Below are 25,637 nucleotides of genomic sequence, written 5' to 3' on the forward strand. Positions count from 1 at the left end.
AAGGCCCCACTGTGATCGAGAGAAGGACAAGGTGTTCCAGGCAGCGGACTTGTGTGCGCAGAGGAGCGGAGCTAAGGAGGAGGGAAGCTTGTCCAGAGTCCGCTGGCCGTGAAGGAGGAGCCGGGGGTCGGAAAACAGGTCAGCATGCGTGGTGCGCCTTCTTTTCAAGAGGCAAAGTTGGAGCTTTCCCTTTTTTTGTCTTCCAGTTTTTAAAAACTTTTTATTAGAATAGTTTTGCATTTGCAGAGAAATCACAAAGGTCGTGCAGAGAGATCGTGTATGCCCCCGTGCAGTCTCCCCTCCACTCTCAGGTCACCATGATGCGTTTGTCACGATGCAGACACTTGATGTTGGTGCATCGCTATGAACTAAATTCTGTATTTTATCCAGACCTTATTCCCTTTCCCACTGATGTCCTTTCTGTCTTCCAGGATCCAGCCCACAATCCTGCACTGCATTTCGTTGTCCTGGGTCTTTAATCTCCTTTGGTCTGTGACAGTTTCTCAGACCTTCCTTAGTTTTTGTGACCTTGACGGTTTTGAGGCAGGCTGGTCAGATATTTTGCTTTTGCACTTTTAAACTTTCTGTTTCCATTTGGAATCCGGATGTTGAGAGGCTGTGAAATGTTGAGGTCCAGCTCGGAACTCAGGAGTCCAGGGGCCTGGGTTCAGCCTTGGTCCCCGACCCATGAAGCAACGTCTAACGAGGGAACCTTCTGCCCTTACAGTGGGGGTGAGACTACTGTCCTCTGGGGCCTGATGAAGGTTAACTGGGTAGACGAGTAAGGGCTGCTCAACTAGGTTTCATTTGTACTTCCATCAGTGGGTGGGGTACCTGGTGGGACTCATTGTCCTAAAGACCTGGTTCCCTTCCTCTCCATGAGCCAGGTTGTGAAATGTCACAGGGTGTGACAACTTTGTAGGAGGCTGACACTTTGCAAAAGCTTTTGAAAATAAGATCTTAATTGATCCTTACATTAACTCCCTGAGGCAGCAAAGATGGGTTTTCTCTGCTTTAGAGGTGAAGAAACTAAGGCCCAGAGAAAGTCAAGAACCTGCTGAAGGTCATGGAGGAAGGGGCAGAGCAGAGACTTGAACTTGGATGTGGGAGAACCCAGATCTGGTGCTCCTCCCAGCATAGCCTGGCTGAGCTGGCTACCAGATGGGCAGGCAGCTCTCGGGTGGATGTGCATGGAGAAGCCCCGCTCTTCTGATTGTGGTCTGGAAGGTACTGTCGTGGGGGCAGGAGGGTTGGCATTTGGTTTGGTAGACGCATCAGGGCAGGAGACTGGAGAGTTATGGATTCCCAGTCTTTATGTGTCATATTGATCTCAGGCCATTGTATTAGAGGCAGTGTTTCATTTTGTAATGTGGATTTTTTTTTCTTTAGGTGATTTCATTTTTAACCCTTCAGTTATCTGTGAAACCAACATGAGCAAAAAGCTCATGACTGGCATCCAGCTTCCCAGGGAAATCTCAGGGCCCACTGTGTTACCTCCCGTGTCATATGTCGTCCCTCTCTGGCAGATAGCTAAAGCTGTCTCCATTTTCCTGAAAAGGAAATAGAACTGAGCCCAGACAAGGCAAGTAACTGTCCCAAGGACACATAGCCTCAGAGCTGGGACAGAAGCCATACCAGTTAGTCTCCGGGCTTTGTTTTTTTTTTTTTTTTTTTTTTTACAAAGTATAATAAGAACTCAGGAGACCTTTGTGCTGTTTATTTAAAAAAAAACCCAGAAATATAAACTATAAATATGTAGTTCTACTCTTGAGAGGGTTGTGTGTGTGTGTGTGTGTGTGTGTGTGTGTGTGTGTGTGTATTATAAAGAAGAAAATACAAAGCAGTTTTGGCACCTAGACCAAAAGGCTGAAATTTACCCTTAATTCCACCAAGGCACACACACATTGGAGAGGTGGCTAGTCTTTTCCAAAAGGGACCCTGGGGCCTGTAGCTGCCATTCATCCCCTTGATATTGGGGGTTCCAGTTCCATCTGCTTTGAACTTTGTATTCAGGGCTCCCAGGCCTCTCCCTGCCCCTTAGAGCTCTGCACAGAGATGACGGGGCCCTGGTAATGCTTCTAGTTCTCGGTGGCACCTCTTCTGCCTACTCCCCATCGCCCGGGTTTTCAGGTTTCTGAACAGCCTCGTGTCTCGCTGAGCAGGTGGAGTGTTCACCTGCCCCCTTTCCTTTTGGTCCCAGTGGCTGGCCTTGATCTTCCCTAGGGGTGAGGGCCCCCGGGGTGGCTGAATCCCCAGACATGGGTGTGAGGGTGGATTAGAGCTCAAGACCTGAGTCTAGAAGCTGTGTGCCTCAACATCCTCATGCTTTGATGGGTCTTCCCATCTGTAAAAGTGGACTAAACATCCAGAGTTATTGCGAGGATTCAGTAAGCTTGTGTGTGTAGAGCACTTTGCACGTAGTAGGCGTTTAGCACAGAAGTCTTCCGGTTCCATTAAATAATACGGCAGCGTTAACGTCCTCTTTTTCTCCAAAGGCCTTCCTTCCGCATCTGTTTTCTCACCGAGTCTTTACAACAACCCAAGCCAAGCAGGGTAGTTTTCTTGGATCCAGTTTACCAGGGCAGCCGCTGAGATGCAGACAAGGGTAGTAGTATGCCAACGCCATCCGACAAAGCGGGGGGGGGGGGGGGGCACGTCGAGGCCTGACCCTGAGGTCCCAGGGGGCTGCTGGCTCACTCAGGTGTGTCCCAGTCTGGCACACACCTGCAGCCATAAGAGCCTTTCTCACGGGCCTGACGGCAGCACCTGGCCCTCCGGATCCCCGCTCAACAAGGACGTTTCTTTCCATCCTCTCCCCCCCTCTCCCCCCTCTCCCCAAGAACAGCTGTGCCCCCCACCCCTGATCAGACTTCCCAGTCGGGTTGGGTACTGGTAGGGGGTGGCTCCACCTCTCAAGCCAGTGACGGGGCTGGTGTCATTGCCAGCAGCATCTTGGCGGGATGAAGGTTGCATTAGTGAGCAGTGATTGAAATGCAAAATAACATTTTGATCGAGCCAGCAGGCTGTTTATTTATCAGATCAATAGTCAAAATGCCCCATCTGGAGAAGTCAGTGTGATAAGTGACAGCATTTCCAAGGGCAAGCCTGGTGAATCCACCTGACCCCCAACAGCTCAGCTTAGGGGCGGGCTAAGGAGCCTGGGAGTGACCCCCACCTCTGCTTTCCCTTTTCCCCATTTTCTTCTTATATCCAGTTGATAGAGGAGATGACTGAGACCCAAACTGTCAGAACTTTCTTGCTGTGCCTGGAAGGACCTGCACCCAAGAGAGCAGAGGAGCTAACAGTAACACCTTGTGTTTACTGAGCACTTTACCGTGAGCAGGTGCTGCGGTGGGTGCTCTACATTGATTGTGTCTTTTACCCCTCAGAGAAACTCTACGAGATAAGTGTCTTTATATGACCCATTTTGCAGATGAGGAAACTGAGATACGGAGAAGCTAAGCGGCCGGTGGCAGAGCCAGTAAGTGACAAAGCCAGGATCCAAATCCAGATGGTCTGGGCCCAGAATCCTTGCGCCTGGGCCCGAGGTCGGGGAGTGGCAGTGAACCCTTTCCAGTTGTACAGAGTCAGGATTCTGAAGTCAAAGCAAGCTTTTTGCAGCCCCAGTTCCTGAAGGCTTTATAAATTACATTGATTTTTATTTTTATTTTTTTTTCCAACGTTTATTTATTTTTGGGACAGAGAGAGACAGAGCATGAACGGGGGAGGGGCAGAGAGAGAGGGAGACACAGAATCTGAAACAGGCTCCAGGCTCTGAGCCATCAGCCCAGAGCCTGACGCGGGGCTCGAACTCACGGACCACGAGATCGTGACCTGGCTGAAGCCGGACGCTTAACCGACTGCGCCACCCAGGCGCCCCTACATTGATTTTTTTGTATGAAAATACCTTTTTTTGAACAGTTTGAACCCAGATTTCTCGATGAGTGGGTCTGAGATGTTAGCTTCTCTACGTTTCTTCGAAACACTTCGTATGATTTTGGGTGCTTAAAAAAACAAAAACAAAAACCCCCCAGAAAGTAAGAAAAACCCGTATGTCATTTGTAAAGTCTTAAAGCCAGGATCAGCAGAATTCTATGGGAACCGGTGGCAAGGTTGATCTTTTAGGGTCCTTTCATTGGGAATTGTTGGACTTGGGTCTCTGGGCTCTGCTCGTACACTGCTGGCTGGATTCCTCGCTCTGACTCCGGTCCTGTCCCGGGGCTCAGGCCTGGGACCGTCCCATCCTGAAGAGAGTGAAGGCCTTGAGAATTCTTGTTCCACCCAACTCTCAGACCTCCTCATTCATTTGTTCATGAACCAATGTTTATGGAGCCTGTGCTTATAGTGTTCTAGACACAGGAAACAGCGGGAAAGAAAGACACAACCGTGCCCTCAAGTACAGGGGGCAGAGGCCCCGTGGTCGGAGCATGGGGGTGTCATCAAGAAATGGCCAGGAGGCCAGTGTGGCTGGCACAGAGTGACCACGGGGCAGAGTGGGCAGGGGATAGCATCTCTGCTGGTGGGGTCAGACCCTGAGGGCCCCTGGCTGCTTTGAGCAGAGGACTATTGTGACTTACTCCCCTTTATTTGTAACTCACTCCAGCACTTTCTGGGTGTGACCCCTGCCAAGGTATTTAGCAAAATGGGGGAAACGATAGTACTTATCTCAACAGGTTGTTGCCAGTGACAGGATGCATGTGGCCCCGAGCCCTGCAGGGAGTAAGCCCTTGGCCAGTGGGCACTCTCATTGTCACGACACAGGTGGCAAGCAGGTTCCCAGTTGGCTTCAGAGCCAGGTCCCCACCTGCCCACCTGAGTTAAGATGTTTGTCTTTGTCATCTGCCCAGACCGCCCATTAGCACAGAGACTGAAAACTTGAGTCAGGAAGAGAAAGGGGTGCTGGGAGCCCCAAGCCTCCTGTGTCATCTTCTCTGTGCACAAGATCACACAGGAAGGACCGCTGCCTTGACCGGGTGGTGGATGGAAGCATCGTCCCCCTCACTGGGTCTGCACACTGCCCTGTAGGAACACACAGAGGGAAATGGGACTTAGGCCCAGCAATAGCACACACACAAGAGACCCAGGTGTGTGATTGTACAAGGAGCAGAGGGGAGGTCGGCAGTGTGAGCCACACACCTTATGTGCTGATTCAGTCTCGGGTCGCATCAACAGAGGTATAGTGTCTTAGGGGGAGAAGGGTGTCAGTACTGCTCTGCTCAGCACCTACCCGAACGTACCTGGAAGGCTGTGCTCTGTTCTGATGTTCGTCTTTGTGAGAAGTAAACAGAGCAGATGAGTTATTCTGAAAGAAGGACAAAGTGTGAGGAGGAGCGATCCCAGGACCAGGGGACGCTGATCCTGGTGAGGACAGGGCCACCAGGGAGCAGAAGGCAGGCTGCCTTCAGCAATCAAGAGGGCTGTTGTATAGACTTGTTCTGTACGTCCTGGGGGAAAGAGTTGTATAAACTATAACTGGAAGTTGCAGAGAGAAGAAGTATTTTGACTCTTCACAAATAACTTTAAAAAAATTCTTTTTAATGTTTTTATTTTATTTTTGAGAGAGAGAGAGACACACACAGTGAGAGCAGGGGTGAGGCAGAGAGAGATGGAGACAGAATCTGAAGCAGGCTCCAGGCTCTGAGCTGTCAGTGCAGAGCCCGACCTGGGACTTGAACTCACAGACTACAAGATCATGACCTGAGCTAAAGTCGGGCGCCCAACTGACTGAGCCACCCAGGCACCCCACAAATAACTTTAAAAAAAAACGACTCTGGCCGAAGGATGGGAGTGGCTGCTTCCTGAACTGGGACTCTCCCCATCCCTGGGGTCTCTAGCAAAGGCAGGCAGCCAAGGACAGATCAGAGGCACTTTGAGGTCCTGGCCTGGTCAGAATTCTCTTGCTGGAAGAGGGCCCTGCCTGCCTCTCCCTGCCTCCCTGCTGTTCCTCCAACTCAGTGCTTTCCCCACATGCCTCCCTCCCTCTCTTTTTCCAGGCCTCTGCTGAAATGTCACCTCCTCTGAGAAGCCTTCTTTGGCCACACTGTCTGGCCCTGCTTCATCCTCCCTTATACTCCCTTCCCCTGCACTAATCACTAACTGAATGGATACTATTTTGGTCGTTTAATTATTGTATTAGGCTGGATACCACTAGTTATTATTACGTACAACCCCAGAGTTTCAGTGGCTTAACACAACAGAAGTTTCCATCTTGTCCATATGACATTTTGGGGAGGGCGTTCGACAGGTAGCCTTTCATGAGGTCACTCATGGGCTCGGGCTTCTTCTGGTGTGTGGTTCTACCATTCCCCCAGGGCCCTGGGGCTCTCTCCTGGATCCTCTGCCTGGATCCTGTGTGGCCCACCCGTGGGGGGAGACAGAGAGAGCAGGGGGTGCAGCGTGGGGAGTACCGTGGGAGATTCTTCTGGGCCAGAGAGGAAGTGACTTACATCATTTCGCCCACATTCCATTAGCCAGCACCTCGCTGATGGCCACAGCTCCCCATAAAGGAGGCTGGGAAATGTAGTCTCCCTGATGTCTAGGAAGAAATGAAATTGCTCTCGGTGAACTCCTAGCAGCCTCAGCTAGACTTGTTCATCATATTTCATTAATCTATGTCATCATCTATTGTTCAAGACACCATTATTCTTGGAACCGCTAATCAGATTAAACTATAGCATGCCATCGATTCAAGATGCATTCCGATTGCCAAGATGCTAAAATACGAAAAGATGGTCAGTGAGATATGGTATTGTCACTCCTTGAGGGCAGGAAACTGTCCACCTGGCGTGCCGATCCATCCCCAGAGCTAGAAGAGTGGCCGGCACACTGTAGATCTTCAAGGGATGGTGACGGAATGTCTGAGTGAGGGAGGGAGTGGATGAACGAATGAGGAGGGGTGGATGAATGAATGAGTTGCCCTTTTGGTTAAGTATCAGAATGCCCCTTGTGCGAGGTTGCGTCAGGGGGTCAAGCTGTGCTCGCTCATCTGAGCAGAGTGCTCCTGCGTTTTGGAACAGCTTCCAACAATGACTAAGACCCTGGGGACTCTGCCCCTGGCCAGCACCCTTCTCCGCTGCTAGCTGCGAGTTTTTCCTCCCTTGCCGCACACTGATGCAAAGTGTGACCTTGCTCATTTCTTGAGCTGTCCCTCTTCCTGCATCTGTCCCTGGAGAGGCAGCCCCATCACCACATGTCTCATGGGAGAGACTCACTGGCCCAGCCAGTCGGCTGCACACCCCTGGGTCAATCAGCTGGGCCAGTGGGGTGGAGGTCTGTGAGAATGTGGCAGTTCCCGCGGGACGGAGCTCTGTGTGTGTGTGTGTGTGTGTGTGTGTGTGTGCGCGCGTGCGCGCACACGCGCGCACATGCATGAGCATGCATGTGAGAGACAGAGTGTTGGAGTGAGGTGTCAGCTCCCAGGAGAGAGGCTAGTTAGTTCTGACAATTGGTTCCAGTAGTGCCTGAATAAGGAGACCCATGTCCTAAAAAGGGACTTTCTTGGTGGAAGTTCCAGCACACTGAGAGGTACACAGATTCGTGATTGAATGGTAGATAGGAAAGTGCCCGGATAGATGAACGCTGGGAGACAGAGAGTAAACAGTCTTGCTTGCGGTGAGATTGATGTTTAAGGGGCACCTAATGGAAGCCATGTCATTACCCAGAAAGGGCTGCTGTCATAACTGGCAGCATTTACTTATTGAGCACGTACTGTGTGCCAGGCGCTGCTCTAAGCCCTTTTCTGTAGTAACTCGCTAATCCTCAAGACCACCCTCTGAGGTGTGCACTATAATCAGCACCCCCATTTTGCAGATGAGGAAACTGAAGCACAGAAGGGTTAAATACCCTGGAAGAGGCAGAACTGGAATTCAGACTCAGGCAGTCCAGCTCCAACCACTAAGATCTGTGGCCCAGCACCGTGGCTGCTGTGAGAATCAAGTACCATCTAGAAATTGCCAGGTGTATTCAGTGACAGTAGGTGGTATGTTTATACTGCATCACGGCTTGATGCAAGGTGAAAATAAGACCAGATTCCACAAGAGTTAAGATCAATTCGTAGATGTCAGATCTCCGGTAGCTACTGAAAGGAAGAATCCTTGCGGTGTGTTTGGGGGCATATTCTGAATTTTCGATGTTGCCCTTTCTCTAAACACTCCCTTTTGAGGTGTTCGGAGCCCAGAGTTGGCCAAGGGGACTCACGGAAGAGCCACGAGGCACCTCTGGGTCTTGTTTGAGGGGACTCCACTAAGAGGACCCAGGTGAAGTCTGAGGTTTGGGATCAGTCTCTCCAGAGGGGCCCCTTAGTCTAATTTGCGGAGAGCCACGGTAAGAGCCACAGAGGCTGTCCGCTGCGGGCCGGCGGAGCTCGGCTGGTCGATGGACCCTCCGAGCTGTCCCGGGGCACTCCCACTCTGCATCCGCTCATCTCCCCCTGCTTCGGCAGAACTTCTCTCTTCTCATTATGATGGATGCGGCCTGGAAAATCATGGATAAAAAGCCCCGATTGAAAGGCACTAATTACCCATCATTATTTTCCATGCCGTAATTTGTGTGGAACGAGATTTCAATCAGTTGTCCGGGACCAGTCTGGTTTTGACTAATCTCTCTAAGACAAGATGCTTAATTACAGATTTTTGCCATAGCTTCAGCACACAGGGGGAAGCAGGCTCTTGCTGAAGCCAGTTTGATTTTGGGTCATTTTGCAGTCCTCGGTTCCAGAGAGGGCCCCAAGGGGAGAAAGAGAAGAGGAGTGTTAGGAAAAGTATTCTGAGGGGACCAGATAAAATCGAGCCACCACAAGAGCGGTGCTGTGGTAGCATCCTGGCAATGGAGGGTGGCAGGTGGGGCCCTGACAGAGTAAGCCCCTTCTCCCGGCGGGGGTGGGGGGGGGCGGGGGGGGGAGTCACCACTACTCACTATGTCTCTCAACCCCAACCAGCCTGGCTCTCTAGTTAGTAACTTGGAGTGAGTCCCAGCTTCTCGGGGCTTTAGTTCCTCATCTGTAGGTCGCCAGGGTGGACAGCAGAATCTGTAACTTACAGGCCACTGACCCCAGCTGTGCCAGTGTGTCTGCCCAGGAAAACAGACCTACTGTTGAAAGATACACATATGTAAGGTTTCGATCACATACAACTGATAAGAACATCACATATTAAAATAGGTGATTTAGACTACTCAGGGGGAAAGTCCATTTGAATTAAATACGTGAGTTTAAGAAAAAATTATATAATTACTGGACCTCATATGTATAGGATTGGATTAATTATAATCCTTGCTTCCTAATACTTGTCATCATTGGCCACCTCACCCTCTCTCCCTCCCTTCCCTGCTTCCTCCCTTCCTCCTGTGTAGTAAGTGCGCCTGAATCCCTATCCCAACAGGAGGCGGGGACATTATTCACATTTAGCCATGTGGTCCTCTGCATCCCATCCCCTATTAAGGGCTCCTTCTATATGCTTTAATGTTTAAAACAAATTTTTATGTTTGTTTATTTATTTATTTATTTATTTTGAGGGAGAGAGAGAGAGAGAGAGAGAGAGCGAGAGCGAGCGCAAGCCAGGGAGGAGCAGAGAGAGAAGGAAAGAGAATCCCAAGCAGGCTCCATGCTGTCAGCACAGAGCCTGACTCGGGGCTCCATCCCATGAACTGTGAGATCATGACCTGAGCTGAAACAAAGAATCATACACTTAACCAGCTGAGCCACCCAGGTGCCCCTGTATTCTTAAAAAGGGTTTTTTTGTTTACTTATTTTTGAGAGAGAGAGAGAGAGAGAGAGAGAGAGACAGACAGACAGACAGAGAGAGCACAGGCAGGGGAGGGGCTGGGAGAGAGGGAGACAGAATTCAAAGTAGGCTTCAGGCTCTGAGCTGTCAGCACAGAGCCTCTCAGAGCCTGATGCGGGGCTCAAACCCATGAACCGTGAGATCATGACCTGAACTGAAGTCAGACACTCAAGTGACTGAGCCACCCAGGCACCCGGAGACTTTTAAAGGAAGTTTAGCTGGGCTACTTTGAGGTTCCCTGAGGGGCTGATTCATAACAAATAAAGCTTTGCTGGAGGGTCTGAGGGTCTGCTATAATGAATCGCTCTGGTGGCCCCTGGCTAACGAATTAATTATAGAAATGTACATAAGAGTCTATCAAGTGTTCAGAAACCATTTTTCTTCTGTATAGTGGATTGCCGTTTGTAGGCTTATTTATCCTCTTAATTTGCCTAACCAACCACTTTCCCTCCTGGTAAATGGCAAGTTCCTTGTGGAATCATCCTGCATTCTGTATCTGGGGACTTAGTTGAGGGAAGAGCTTTGCTGGGTTTGACCACAGGCGGCCAGATGATGAGTTTTCTGGAAGGGGCTTCTGGGGAGAATCACAACAGTAAGCCAGCGTCTGCAGAGTGCTTTGCTGGGCACCAGCTCGGGCTACACATTTTGCATACACTAGTTTATGCTCACGCAGAACAATCCTATGAAGGAGGTGATTGGGCCCATTTTACAGATGGGCACTCTGAGGCTGGCCTCAGAGTCAGCAGCTAATACGTGGCAGAACTGGCTCATCTGATGCCAGCGTGCAGGCTTGTAACCCTTACGTGACAGTCACTGGTTTTGCTCTTACAAGTGTGGCCTCAGCACAGAGCCAAAAGGGGGCTGTGGGCGCAGCCCTCTGCAGGCCTCCCGGATTGCTGTGTTGTGCGAGGTGAGGTGGGCTTTGTCCCACAGAGGAAAGCAAGCCAGGCCCTAGGCTAACCGGGCCAGTTCAAAGCGCGCTTCCCTCCTTGAGCTGTTCCTCCGGAAGCTTCCCTCCTGCTGTCTGCCCAGCAGGCCGTCCTCAGGGGGCCAGGTCCCTGGGAGTCCAGCGTAAAAGTTTATAGTTGTCTCTTGCTGGCACACGGGAGTTTCTCCTCCTCGACAGATGTGTGGCAAAATAGCTCAACTGTTTGGGTTTCACTCAGAGTTCCCCAAGATTTTTTGGTCTCCATATGAAGAAAATCTTCAACCCACTCCGTTGTCCAGCAGAAGCAGAGACACCACGCACCCCGCTCCTCCAGTGAGCTCAGGCACCCCTGGAGGCCAGGCCACTCTGAGGCACAAGGCTCCACGCTGCATGTGAAGAGGGCCAGGGGCAGAGAGCGCGCTGGGGTGGGAGGGAGCCCATGCCGAATCAGATGGTTGGTGAAATTGAGGCCAGGGCAGCTCTAGCTGTGCTCCTGTTCCGCATGGATCGTGGGGGGGGGGGGGGGGGGGGGGAATGATGCCTTGGGGGCCTGCAGCCACTGACTTCTGCTCTTGCAGAGGCTGCTTCCACGGGGCCTCTGTCCCTCCCATACAGTCAATAGTCATCGACCCAGTCGGGAACTGGGTCCCAGCCAACCACAGATGATGGACTCCGTGTGACCCCCTCCTCCCCGGATTGAAGCGTCTGCCACGTCCCCTCATCGCGAGGCTGCACCCTCCCTGCACGCCATCGCGGCACCCACCCTGTGGCCACCTCCCCCCACCCACCCGTGCCTTGGCCCGCAGCCTCCACCTCTGACATCTTCCCTGACCCCATCTGCAATCCCCCGGCCTTTCTCGCTCCTTCCTCTGCTCTCCCTCAGCCTGAAGTCCCGGAGTCCACCCTGTTCCTGGTCCCTCCCCCTGTTTCCTTCCACTTCTGCACTTTCTGCTCTCACCCCCTCTGTCCCAGACCTGCACCATTCATCCACCCAACCCCCCACTGCGGCCTGCCCCCCCCCCCACCCCGCGCTCCCTCTTTCCTCATACATCTATGGCGGTGGTTCTCATTCTGGGGTGATTTTTTTTTTCCCCAGGGAACATTTGGCAATGTCTCTTCCAGGGTTGGGTTGCCCTGGCTGGGGCATCTAGTGGGTAGAGGCCAGGGATGCTCTTAAACACCCTGCGGTGCACAGGATGGCCCCACAACCAAGAAGTCCTTTGCCCCAGATGTCAGTAACGCCCAGGTTGAGAAACCCAGATCTAAGCTGCTGGGGGAGATGGGGCTCCCCCTGCGTTGGTGCCCCTGCAATGTGAGCGAAGGGGCCTGGTGAACCCTGGAGGCCCTGATTTCTGCTGTCTCCTCCCACCACCACCCCCCTCCCAGTTGCTATTGCAAACTCTCTTCCTTTTCCTAGACTTCCTGCCCGTAGCCTTCACTCCCTGTGCCTCCCTTCACAGACTGAGTGGAGGGGACAGGGAGGCGAGGGCTCTCAGCTCTCCCCTCTACCACCCACAGACTTCCCCTGTGCACGGCCAACCTCCCCCCCACCCCCCTTTACTGCTTCAGCTCCTATCTCTTCGTTCGTTCCAGATTCACGTCAAACCTCTGCCAGGCCCCCTGGCCACATCATTCGTATGGTACTCAAACCTGATGCCCCTAAAGTCACAACTGGGCTGCTGAAACAAGCCAACCTGAAAATGCAGACTTCTGGGCCCCCCTTGCAGAGATGCATGTACAAATTATGACTGTGGTCGGGTCAGGCCCAGGCAGCCACCTGTTCAGCAAGCACCTCAGTTGACTCTGGTGAAGATTGAACTGGAATTTGGGAAAAGCGGACATTTTTTACCTTTTATATCTTCAGTCTGTGCATCTTGATCTGTTCTTTACCATCAGCGTTGAACGTAGAGTCACCATGCAATTCATTGCCCACTTTGGGGAGTAAAGGGGGGACGATGGGTACTTAGCAGGTAGGATCAGGATCGCCCAAGGCAAACTGCAAAGTGTGGATCCCATAATTTTTAAAAACCTTAAGTTCCTTCCATTCTTTTTTTAAAAAAATTAAATATATTTATTTAAATTCAAGTTAGTTAACATATAGTGTAGTAATGGTTTCAGGAGTAGAACCTAGTGATTCATCTCTTACATCTAATACCCAGTGCTCATCCCAACAAGTGCCCTCCCTAATGCCCACCAGTCATTTAGCTAATCCCCCCCACCTCCCGTCCAGCAACCCCCTGTTTGTTCTCTGTATTTAAGAGTCTCTTATGGTTTGCCTCCCTCTGTTTTTACCTTATTTTTCCTTCCCTTCACCTATGTTCGTCTGTTGTGTTTCTTAAATTCCATGTATCAGTGACGTCATATGATTTTTGTCTTTCTCTGATTGACTTATGTCACTTAGCATAATACACTCCAGTGTTGTCGGAAATGGCAGGATTTCATTCTTTTTGATTTCTGAATAGTATCCCATTGAATATATACACCACATCTTCTTTATCCATTCATCCATCGATGGACATCGATGGGCTCTTTCCATACTTTGGCTATGTCGATAGTGCTACTAAAAACATTGGGGTGCACGCGCCCCTTTGAAACAGCACACCTGTATCCCTTGGATAAATGCCTAGTAGTGTAATTGCTGGATCTTGGGGTAGTTCTATTTTTAATTTTTTGAGGAATCTCCATGCTGTTTCCCAGAGTGGCTGCACCAGTTTGCATTCTCACCAGCAGTGCAGAAGGGTTCATTCCCCTTTCTTCGCATCCTCACCAACATTTGTTGTTTCCTGAGTTAATTTTAGCCATTCTGATGGGTGTGAGGTGATCTCCCATTGTGGTTTTGATTTGTATTTCCCTGATGATGAGTGATATTGCGCATCTTGTCATGTGTCTGTTAGCCATCTGGAGGTCTTCTTTGGAAAAGTGTCTGTTCATATCTTCTGCCCATTTCTCCATTGGATTATTTGTTTTTTGGGTGTTGAGTTTGATAAGTTCTTTATAGATTTTGGATACTAACCCTTTATCTGATAATGTCATTGGCAAATATCTTCTCCCATACAGAGGTTACCTTTTAGTTTTGTTGGTTGTGTTCTTAACACACGCCCCTCCTCATCAAAGAAAACCAACAATTACCCACAATAACAACAAAACATTCTTTATCTGCCCCCATGATCCAAAGTTCAAGGGAATGGTGCTGCCTGAAGGTCTGAAGGTGTGCCAGGAGGCACCCCACTCTCCCATCCTTTTCTACCCTTTGCAGCCAAACTTCTGGAAAGAATTGTTGCATTCATGACCTCCTCCAGCCACGGTACAGTGGTCTCCATCCCCACTGAGCCTTGACACTCCCTGGCGACATCACCTGCCTCCTCCTGACTGCTTGCTGCAGTGGACACTTGCCCATTCTGATCTCTGCTGACCTTGTAGCCACATGTGACCTGCTGCCACCCCCTCCTCATTGCATTTCCAACACACACACTCTTTTTAAAGCATGCTTTAAAGAGCAGTTTATTTGTTTTAAATGTTTATTTTTGAGAAAGAGGGGGAGGGGGAGGAGAACGGGGCAGAGAGGGAGCTCTGTGCTGACAGCAGAGAGCCTGATATGGGGCTCAAACTCACAAACCATGAGATCATGGCCTGAGCTGAAGTAGGATGCACTTAACCAACTGAGCCATCCAGGCGCCCCTAAAAAGCGTCTTAAAGGATGCCTTTTATAGGGGCCCCAGGGTAGCTCAGTTGGTTGAACGTCTTGACTTTGGCTCGGGTCATGATCTCACGGTTCAAGGGTTCAAGCCCCGCGTTGGGCTTTGTGCTGGCAGCTCGGAGCCTGGAGCCTGCTTCAGATTCTGTGTCTCCCTTTATCTCTGCCCCTCCCTTGCTTGCACTCTTACTCTCTCTCTCTCTCTCTCTCTCTCTCTCAAAAAATAAATAAACGTTAAAAAAAAATGCTTTTTATATTCTTTAGCTCCTCCGGCCGGTTCTTCTCCCCCCACCTCCTGGGCTTCTTTCTTTCCCATCCTTTAAATTTTGCTTTGGAATGCATGAACGATGTGCCAGAGGTCAGGAGAGTTGGAGACAAGGTTTTCGTGGAGGGTCTGGCCTCTCCAGCAAATTTTGTCCCTTGCCTGGTGCATCGAGGACCCGGTAGCCTAGAAGGGTTCTGTGCCCCCAGAGAGTTCTCGACTCTCACACTGCAGGTCAAGAAATAGCCGTGAGGAAGGTTCTGGGCTTTGAAGCTCTTCTCTGCAGGTTTTGAGGGCTTTAAGCTTGAGGCCCTTGCTGGAGGCAGGTCCTTCAGAGGCCTGGTTTGACGGGAGGCAGAGCACCACAGAAGAAAGAGCTTGTGTCTGTAGTCAGACAGGGCCGGTTCAGGTCCAAGCTTCTCCTGTCCCTCAGGTGACCTGGGACAAGCTTCAAGCTCCAGCTTTTCTCTTCTGTAAAGTGGGGATGATAATGTCTGGCAGACGGGCTGTGAGGACTAAAAGGCTGTGGTAGAAAAGGAGGCATCCAGAGTGTGACCGCCCTTGGTGGATGGCCACTGAACTGGTCTAGGCCAGCCTCTGGGGCAGAGGACAGACCCGGCAACTCCTAAGCTTGAAAAAAACAGAAAAGTTTGGAAGGAATCTTCCACACAGATGCCCCCCCTGGAGGGGGTGTTCATTCAGTCCGCAAATATGAGTGAATGAACAAGTGAATGAATGAAGACTGGTGGGGCCAGCGGCGGGAGCGGGGGGGGTGGTGGGGGAAGGGCGCCCCTGTGAGGGTAGTACCCCCTGGCTCTTTCTGGTGCTCTGCACACTTGTGTTTGTTTAGTCTGCTCTTCCTGAGACAGAATGAGCTTTTTTTTTTAGATTTTTTTTAACGTTTATTCATTTTTTTGGTGGAAAGGGACAGAGCGTGAGTGGAGGCGGGGCAGAGAGAGAGGGAGACACAGAATCCCAAGCAGCTCCAGGCTCTGAGCTGTCAGCAGACAGCCCAATGCGGGGCTCGAACTCACAGACCGTGAGATCATGACCTGAGCCAAAGTCGGCCGCTTAACCGACTGAGCCACCCAGGCGCCCTGAGAACAAAGTTCTTGAGATTGTGGGCTGTGTGTGTCATGACCTTTCCTGTCCTCTGGCCAGCACTTGGCACACAGCAGGTGGCTGGAATAGGTGTGGCCTCTCCCTAGATAAGACATTCTGGGCGGGGTGGGGATGGGGTGCCAAAATCCTGGTCGTGGGAAAGAGAAGACGAATGAAGTCCTCGGACCCTGCCCCTGTCCAAACACACACAACTGGGATGCGGGCAGTAAAGTAGTGGCTGGACTTCTGTGCCGCTCGGAGGCCAGGGTCAAGTTTGCTTCCTTCAGCCCCTGGAGTCTCCGAGGATGAGATGATAAAAGGCCTACTTTTAGAGAGAGACCAAATGAGGTGGATGACGTCGGCGTTGTGACGTGGTGTTAGGCTTCTGTTGACCTGGTGATACTTCGGGTAACTGACACTGCAGATAAGGGGGTAGGGGGACTACCGCTGTTGCTGTGATTACCATTAACGTCAAGTGTATCTCCCGAAACCTCTGGAGTTCTTTTGAGTTTCAGGGAGGGTTGGGGAGGGAGGGCTGGAGTCTGGGAGCCATCTCCTCGGCAGGATTCGTCACTGTGGGCCTGGGGTGTTCCTGTGACCCGCAGAGCCTAAAGCAGTGGGCAGGAGAGGATTACAGGTGGAAGGACCCCTGGTCAGCTTTCCCTGCCTGCCCTGTGCAGAGACGCTGCGGGGAGGTAACCCAAAGGTGCCTACCGGGGCAGATTTTCTGCTTGGATTGTGCCTTGCCAGGCTGATGGCGTTTCCTGTGGACATACCAGGGACCTGCTGGTGGATGGAGGGGAGGCAGGTGGTCATATGGAACCCAGGACGATCACAGCGCACCAGCCAGAGCTATAAAAGGACCCAGAGGAGACCCTCAACTAGGGCACCCTCTGCCGATCTAAGGGAAACACAGTGCTTGTGGGAGGGCCTCTCAGGGGACTTGGGAACGTTACATTTGGAACAGAAGAGACCTGAGAGCCTCTATCTTTAGACGCTGCATTCCAGTAGATAAACTTGAGAGTAGTAACCTCACATGGATCTTTTATCTTTCTATCTGCAGCTCCCGGTTTCTGATTAGAACCACCTGTGGGGCAATGAGGTCCCTGTCCCTGCAGATGTTCAAATGTAGATGGATGGGACAACCCCTCGGGAGGTGTACTAACTATGAAATCATTAGTGACACCGGGGACAGCGGCCCCTCCCATCGTGAGATTGCATTTGGTGGTGTGGGGGTGGGCTTTGTGGGTGCTGCAAAGCAGCCCTTTCCCTGGTGGTGACCAGTCCTTTCCTCAAAGGGCCGTTCAGGAAACAGGGGCTCCCTCTGGGCATTATTAGAGGTGGACCATGGCTGCTACCCAGCGGACCCTCCGGTACTGAGACCCCTCCATCTTTCTGCTAATGCGGCCATACCACTGATCATTCAGCCCTTTTCCTTCTCCAAGATCTTTCTCTCTTTCCTTTCACCTGCTCCACGGGCATAAGCCTTGGCCAGCTCCTTGCCTCCACAGAGCCAGGCCAGGTCAAGGACAGGTGGACCCAGCATGGTTCTGGGAGAAGGGACTTTCATTTTAGGTAACCTTTAGGACCCTTCACAGTGACCTTGTCATGTTGGTAATGCTCCCTTGCCTCTGTGGGTGAGGTAGGAACCCTCAGAGCTTGAAGTTTAGGGTGAAGAACCTGCTAGGGATGCGAGGACCTAAGGCTGGAAGGGGCCCCTTCATGTCACTTCCTGGAGACACAGTCTCTGGGGCCGGGTGGGGCTGGGAACCAGCCTGCTGGAGGGTTAGGGACGGGGAGGGGGAGGGGGCCTGGAGCCACCTTCCAGATGTGCCCTGGGCCAGAGGCAAACCCCAGAGAGCAGCTTTTGCCACCAGCCCTGCCTCTTGCCCTGGCCAGGTGCCTTGGTGGTGTGTCTGGTCCCAGTCTCAGTGATGGCGGCATGTTGGGGAAGCACCAAGCTTGGGATTACCCAATGCCTCAGTGGAGCTGGGTGAAAGGGGTTATCAGGTCACAGTACTGAGGGGGTCTGGGCCAGGGCCTAGCACGCTCAGACTTCCAGCCACGGCCACCATGTACTTTTGTTGTGCAGGAAGATTGGTCAGCTATTTTGTCTGTCCCCCTTATGCCAGCAATTTGCAGAGAGCTGGGGTGCCTAATCTAAAGTTTATCGATCAGATGTAGTTTTTTATTTTTTTTTTAATTTTTTTTTTTTAATTTATTTTTGAGACAGAGAGAGACAGAGCATGAACGGGGAAGGGGCAGAGAGAGCGGGAGACACAGAATCGGAAGCAGGCTCCAGGCTCCGAGCTGTCAGCACAGAGCCCGACATGGGGCTCGAACTCACAGACTGCAAGATCATGACCTGAGCTGAAGTCGGACGCTCAACCGACTAAGCCACCCAGGCGCCCCAACAGACGTAGTTTTTTAAAGGACGCCTGGGTGGTTCAGTGGGTTGAATGTCAGACTCTTGATTGTGGCTCAGTCCATGATCTCAGCGGTCAGGGGATCAAGCCCCGCGTCAGGCTGCACCCTGGGTGTGAAGCCTGCTTGGGATTCTGTCTCCCTCTCCCTCTGCCTCATTTGTGCTCTCTCTCTCTCAAAAAAAAAAAAAAATAAAATAATAATAATAATAATAAATAAAATAAAGTAAAATAAAATAAAACCCTAGTTTTCTCTTTGAGGACTCAGAAGGTTCTGGGGGGTAATGCCAGAAACTTGCTCTGGGCTGTGCAGTGTCCTGACCAATTGACCTTCTGGGCCAGCATTTTATCTCACCAACGCCTTAGCGTTGAGCCCCTCCCAGCCGCCCCGCCCACTCGGTGCCCGGAGCCCAGAGCTAATTCCTGGGTCCGGCGTCACACCCACCGCACCCTCCGCCGAGCTGACTTGTCCGTGCTCTGTGTCCGCAGGCTGCTGAACAGAATGTCCGCGGACGACCGGCACCTGGGCTCCAGCTGCGGCTCCTTCATCAAGACAGAGCCGTCCAGCCCGTCCTCGGGCATCGACGCCCTCAGCCACCACAGCCCCAGCGGCTCGTCCGACGCCAGCGGGGGCTTCGGCCTGGCCCTGGGCGCCCACGCCAACGGTCTGGACTCGCCGCCCATGTTCGCAGGCGCCGGGCTGGGCGGCACCCCGTGCCGCAAGAGCTACGAGGACTGTGCCAGCGGCCTCATGGAGGACTCGGCCATCAAGTGCGAGTACATGCTCAACGCCATCCCCAAGCGCCTGTGCCTCGTGTGCGGGGACATTGCCTCCGGCTACCACTACGGCGTGGCCTCCTGCGAGGCCTGCAAGGCCTTCTTCAAGAGGACCATCCAAGGTGCGTGAAGGCAGGGCAGGGGCTGGGTGGGCGCGGGCAGGGGCGCCCTTGCCTGCAGGTGCAGCGGGGAAACCCGGTGATTCCCGTCAGCTGCCGGGTGGGTCCCCGCGTGGCTACAGCAGGGGTTTGGTAGAGCCCCTTTCCTGCCTCTCAGGGTTTCTCATTCGGGATTCCCCAGGAGACTCTAACTCCAGCACTGTCGTTGACACGCAGGTACTCCCCTGTGGTGCCCCAGAAAACCCCGGGAAACCCCACACAAATGCACTGTGCATGGGCCTCTCACTGGTGTGGGGAACACGGTCAAGAGCGTGTCCCTAACGAGCTGCTTTTTGGGGGAGAAAATCTGTTATTTTACCCTGCAGTTCCAGACTCCTTGCTATAGAAAGAGTTGTTGTTTTGATCTTTTAAGGGCACAAATGAAACACAAATATTTTCTCAATTGGGAAAGAGCCAGGCCATCAGAGCAAGGGAAACCCACTCACCCTGTCTGATCGCCGCATGGCCTGTCTTCAGGGGCTGTTGCAGTGCGCCTGTGTGGCAGCTGAATCGTGTTCTGATGGCCACAAGTGAGGGTGGCGGCCTCTTTCAGAGGGTATGTGAGTGATTGATTCCTATGAAGGTGTGCAAGAGCCTTGGTGGGTGGCCTCTGGAAAGTCACCCTGAGTTAAATGGGGGATGATGATGAGAACACTCTCCCAGAGCTGTTATCAAGTTCATGGCACAGGGTCCAGCCAGAGGAATGAACCTGGCACGTGGTAGCCAAGGGTGTTAACTGCAGGAGGCCATGGGCAGAGCGCTTGGGCCATTCGTTTCATCAGGAGTCCACTGAGCACCCACTAAGCACCAGCCATTGCTGTAGGTGCTGTTGATTGTGGATGGACAAACAGCCCCCCTCGTGCACGGAACTGAAGTGGGGTGATGCCATTCCACTGGGAGAGAAACTGCAGCCAGGCTGGACCAAACCCAGGGACACCTGTCCCATCCCTTGGCCCTGCCTGGCTGTCCTCAGGGTGTCTTCCCTCCCCCCCTTTCCCATTTCATTTTTGGAAGAGTCAGGTTGAGCTTTCCTGGGATGACTCTCCATGTCTTCGTTCAACAAATATTTGTTTAAATTTCTTGTGACTATTTATTCATTAAATTAGTTGAGGGCCTTAAGATTGGCCATGTTTCCAGTTCTCCCTGTTAGTTGAGACGTTGTGGTGTAGTGGTTGTCCAGCGGGTTCCTGGATCAGACAGCACCATCCGTTACGGCTAGATGCCCCTGGGCGTGCTGCCTCGGTTTCCCTCTGGGTTCATGTCCTTCTCGGTAAGGTGCGATGCTCTCATTCCTTCTTCACATAGAGATGTTAAAAGAAGAGTGAGTTGGTATGAACAAAGCACTTATAATATTGCCTGGTGCTTTGTAAGTGCTAAATAAATGCTTGCGGGTATGATTTTCACTTTTACAATATTACGACGGTATCATTACTAAGACACACACACTTTGTTTTATTGTACACGGTGGGCTTTTGTAATTACATAGATGTAAGTAAAACGGTATATTTTGATTTAGGATTTAAATTATTTTGGCTATGTTACAGATAATAGTTATTTTTTTTAAGTGAACCCTTAAAAAAAAGGTAAAAATTCAACCAGTACCAAAGAGTGAAGCAGTTAAAATTACATTTTCCTAGAACCCCAGACTCGGGTTCTTTACACCTTCCTGAGAAGGAGCCATGATACGCACTGCTTTTAACGAGCGTTTACAGATTGTGTTCACATCAGGCACTGTGCTAGACTCTAGCACGGTGCGCGCACACATTTCAGTCCCTGCCAGCTTCACACTCCTGAGTCTGGGAGGACACCCTGGAATCTCGGAATTTGAAAAGCACTGTGTGATTAATTGTGAGTCTCCGGCCTCGGCCAGGGTTGAAAACCTCCAGTCTGAGAGCCAATCTGTATCATTGGATATCTGACCAATAAACATGACATGTTTCCACCAGTTTAAGTTACTGAGACGGCAACTGTTTTCTTCCCAGATCAGGAAATGGTCTCGGTAAGATTTTTTAGATTCTTTGAGGTCAGCTTTTGAAAAATTGCTTTTTAGGAGACAATCCCGTTTTCTTCACTCCATGTGGTTCTTCACTGAGGGTTCTGGATCAGATTTTCTGAAAGTAGAGGCTGGGGCAGACTCAGAAACCCTGCTCTCCCTCCGCAGAGGCCCGGGCGCTGAGAGTGCCCTCAGCACTTCAAAAGCCCACTTGAAGGATTTGTAAACAGTCTTAATTATTTGCTCCACAAAGAGGATAATGATCTTTTCCTAGAAGTCAGAGGACAAAGAGCAGCATTTCGTGCATTCAGAGCTCAACTGCTCTTGTCTCTTTCCTTTGTCACAAGTTCTGGTTCTCCTTTAGAACCAGGAAGAGGTTTCTGTTTAGAACCCGGAAAAGTACACTGTAAAGCTGATGGTTTGCTTTCATTAAGTCATTTCATTAAGTCTTTGGTTTTGTTCTAACGTGGATTTTGACTTTGTTGTTCCTGGACATAATGGTTGTAGAAAATGTGGAAACATAGTTAAAGTATAAAGAGGAAGACCAATAATTGGACAGCCTCACAAAGACCAGCGGGCACCGTGTGAGTGTTCTGAGAGAGGTACTGGTGGGGGGCAGGAGAGAAAGACCATAGCACCTGCCCTCCAGACCCTGGCGTCTAAAGCTTAGAGCTGAGTGAGTTTGCAGGCCTAGCCTAAGGCTCCAAACCAGGGTGCAGTCCCCTAAGCGTCTGCGCATCCTGGGTGGCTCAGTCGGTTAAGTGTCTGACTTCAGCTGAGGTCATGATCTCACAGTTTGTGAGTGAGAACCCCGCGTCAGGCTTCTGGCCGACAGCGCAGAGCCTGGTTGGGATTCTCTCTCTCTTCCTCTCTTTCTGCCCCTCCCCCACTCTCTCTCTAAATAAACCTGAAAAAAAAAATAAAGAGGATATTCAGGCCATGTTTTAAAAGCCTGATAACTTGGACTGAGGGCCTCTCATCACAGAACGATCCATTCACTAATTGATATAAATGCTTGGGCAAAGCTCTAAAGTCATGCTAGCTCATATTCTGTCTCCTTATCCCTTCAGTCTCTCAATTCCATGCTTACATCAATATGGAAAGAAGTTTATAGAAACAAGGATGTCATGGTAGACTTGAGGAAAAAACCCTCAGACCGCTGTTCTCTTTTTTTAAGATTTTATTTTTAACCTCTACACTCAGCGTGGGGCTCGAACCCACAACCCCAAGATCAGGAGTCGCACACTCCACCGACTGAGCCAGCCAGGGACCCCCCAGCCATTTCTTTTCTATAAACATTTATTGAGTACGCTCTGCGTGCTTGGCTGTGCTAGGTGGGAGCACTGTGGGGCTGGGGAAGGGGCCGGGAGAGGTGGGCTGAGAATAGCCTACAGGCTGAAGCCTGCTTTTGTCAATCAAGTTGGATTAGGACACTGCCACACCTATTCGTTCACGTAGAACCTGGCTGCTTTGGTGTTCCAACAGCAGGATGCCACAAAGCCTAAAACATTTCCTGTCTGGCCCTTTACAGAAAAAATGTGTGCTCTCCTGCACTACAGCATTGAACAAGGTAGGTACAGTCCCTCTGTCCTCCTGGGGCTTAGGATCAAACCCCTAGTAGTGCACGTTCAGTGTTTAGTGCAACTTTGCCTGCCCGATTCTGTGTGAAAGGGAGTTTGTCATCCATGCTGGAGATGGTGAGGACACCAAGAACAGATGAGCTTAGACGCAAAAAAGGCACCTTCCCGAAGGGACCCAGTGGCTCCACAGCTAAGGAGATAATCCTCAACCTGACTGAATTTACTAGCATATCTAAGGGGGGAAAAATGTGCTCATCAAAGAGGATTGATCAGCCCCCTACCCAACCCCCCCAGGCGTGGAAAAAGGAGGCAGACTTTGACAAAGGCACCACTCCTACCAAAAGGGAGTCAGCCTGGGGACAGACTGATGTCATTAAACATTCAGTTGATGTGATTAACATCTTTCTGATTATGATCTAGTCACACACCCCCCCCCCCCCCCCCGCACACCCCCAGGTCTTCTGCTTAGAGTGATCTTGTAGGTTAGGCACATCAGTTTCTCTTTGTACTTGAATGTGTATCCCTGGGCTTATATGTCAGGTTTTGGAATTTGGCCAATGTGAGTCTGGCCCTGAGAGATGGAGCTCCTTTCTGGACTATGATACTGACCTCACAGTAATGAAAACCTTTGTAATGAGTACCAAACTGATGAAGTGGCCTTTTAGGGAGCCACCTGGGGGACTTTTCCAAGACATATCCCCAAACCTTGACCCTGTCACCCTGCCTCCTGTTCCATTGGGAAACTGGAAGCCCTCGATGGGAATGTCCTCAGTTGTTGCCAGCCGAACTACCCACTGCCCCTTGCAAGGGATGGTCTCCTGCCCCAGGCTCTGGGTGAATCCATCCCCGCCCCACTTCTGGAGACCCTCCTACCCACTATCTCCTCTCTTTTACCCTCTCACTTCCTAGCCTCCTCCCTTCTGCATTGAAATACTTGTGGTATCTGCAATCTAAGACAAAGAAAACAAAACGATACCCACACCCTCTCAACTTCCAGCTTCCAGCCCCCCTTTCCCTTCCTCTTCTCAGTTCTTGACCCGCTTTACTGCCCTGTATCTGTATCTGCTCCTGCCCGGGCTTGTGATGAATGAGTCCCAGTTCAGCCTCCCCGTTGCGCTCCAGAGCCTTCAGCACCTACAAAACATTTCCGCTTGGATGTTCTGGAAGCACCCAAACGCAACAAGTCCTACCTGCCCTTAGACGTCTCTCCTTGTGTCCCAGTTGTCGGTTTCCTGGTGTGCAGGCCAGAAGTGGGTCTTAACCCGGAACTCGACTTCCTGCCCCCCATCCCAGACCAATGTCCCCACAGTCATGTCCAGTTCCATCTCCTTCCTTCATGTCCGTTGGCCTAATGCGTCTCTCTGTTCGCCTTGCTCTGTTCCGGGCCACCACCGACCACCGTGGCTTCTAGTCTGGTCTCCTGGCTGCCAGGATCGCCCCTTCCCAGTCTGTTTTCTTCTGTGCTGCCTGGGAGACCTTTCTGAACCAATGTCTGAACGTGTCGGTCTCCTGTCTTGCTTATGGGTAAGCCATGGCTCCAGAGCGTGATTGAGGATGTCCTCGGGGATTGCCCCACATTGTCCTGGTAACTTCATCCCCTGCCATGCTCCCTAGTGGGCTGCGGGTCCGCCTGACTGCTCTGTTTTCCAGTTCCCGGACCTCGTCACACACCATCACTTTCTAGACTTTGTATACATTCTTCTCCTTACTCTGCCTCCCCCAACCTCCAGGCCCTACTTTTGTCCTTAGGTCTCCAGATAGCTGGCGTTTCCTCTGGGGAAGCCTTTTTCCACTTCCAAGCCCTCTCATCTGACATAGATAGTGCCCCTCCTGGGTGCTCCTGGATACCTTCTGCCAGCACATCGACAACAGTTACCATACTGCATGGTTCTTGCCATGATCTGACTGGGTCCCCAGGGAGATGATAAGTTCCTAGGGAACAGGGGTTACGTTTACTTTGATTTTCACCAAACCCCATGTTCTCCCACAGTGCCTGATGCCTAGGAAGTTCTCCGTGTGTCCACATGGAAGGTGGTCCCCCCAAAGCGATCCCCCGTATTCCCCACGAGGACAAACTAGTTTGGTCAGTTTGCCTATGGAAACTAGATAAAGTAGTCAAACGTCTACTTAAAACAATGTGTTAATTTTAGTTATACTTGTATACTTCAAATCACATCATGTAAAAATACCGTAATTTTTGAAAAACTTTTTTCTACTCACGTTTTGCTTTTTTAAATATTTTATTATTTTTTTTAATGTCTATTTTTTATTTTTGAGAGAGACAGCATGAGCAGGGGAGAGGCAGAGAGACAAGGCGATACAGAATCTGAAGCAGGCTCCAGGCTCTGACGTGTCAGCACAGAGCCCGACGCAGCTTGAACTCACAGACGGCGAGATCATGACCTAAGCCTAAGTTGGACGCTTAACTGACTGAGCCACCCAGGCGCCCCTCTCTTCACATTTTGTGAAGCGAAGTGATCAAACTTGTCACACAGACCTTTGACTAAAGTGTCTTTGCCTTTTCTAGGGCCACTTCCTGAGTCATTCAACAGTGTTTCAGAGCATCCTGTCTTTACTCCTGTCTTAGTTACTTAAAACTTTAGGAGTATGTGTGTGCTTCTAAAAATGTCATTTTGGGAGCTGTAAGTATAGTTCCTAGACCATCAGAGCAGTTCTTTTCTATTTGTGTTGATGTATAAGCATGATTTCCACAGTGTATGAGGTACTCGACTGCTTTTTGACGCTCAACATGTGAGGTCAGATTCCCGGGAATAACTAAATTTGTGTGAAGTCTCTTTACCCCCTTATTACTGATTCAGTTGGACGATGAGCATTGATTGAGGTCTTGGAGCAGTTGGTCGATATAAGGTGGTGGACATAGCACCTCTGTTCTGAGATGTCACAAAGTCTCAGATATTAAGTGACTTCTCTTCTAAAGGACA

The 25,637-nt window shown here is 51.0% G+C and overlaps 1 protein-coding gene across 3 annotated transcripts in view; it reads left to right on the top strand.

The window, feature by feature from the left end:
- The window catches only part of ESRRB (estrogen related receptor beta), a 173,199-nt gene that overhangs the window by 97,448 nt on the left and 50,114 nt on the right, over positions 1-25,637 (top strand). For all 3 annotated transcript variants that reach the window (XM_011283421.3, XM_019833335.3, XM_003987856.5), the window contains exon 2: positions 18,677-19,086. In XM_011283421.3, the coding sequence (XP_011281723.1) occupies positions 18,677-19,086 (410 nt within the window). The remainder of the gene's footprint in view (positions 1-18,676; positions 19,087-25,637) is intronic.

The sequence above is a fragment of the Felis catus genome, chromosome B3, assembly GCF_018350175.1.
Source record: "Felis catus isolate Fca126 chromosome B3, F.catus_Fca126_mat1.0, whole genome shotgun sequence".
In the NCBI taxonomy this organism is placed as follows: domain Eukaryota; kingdom Metazoa; phylum Chordata; class Mammalia; order Carnivora; family Felidae; genus Felis; species Felis catus.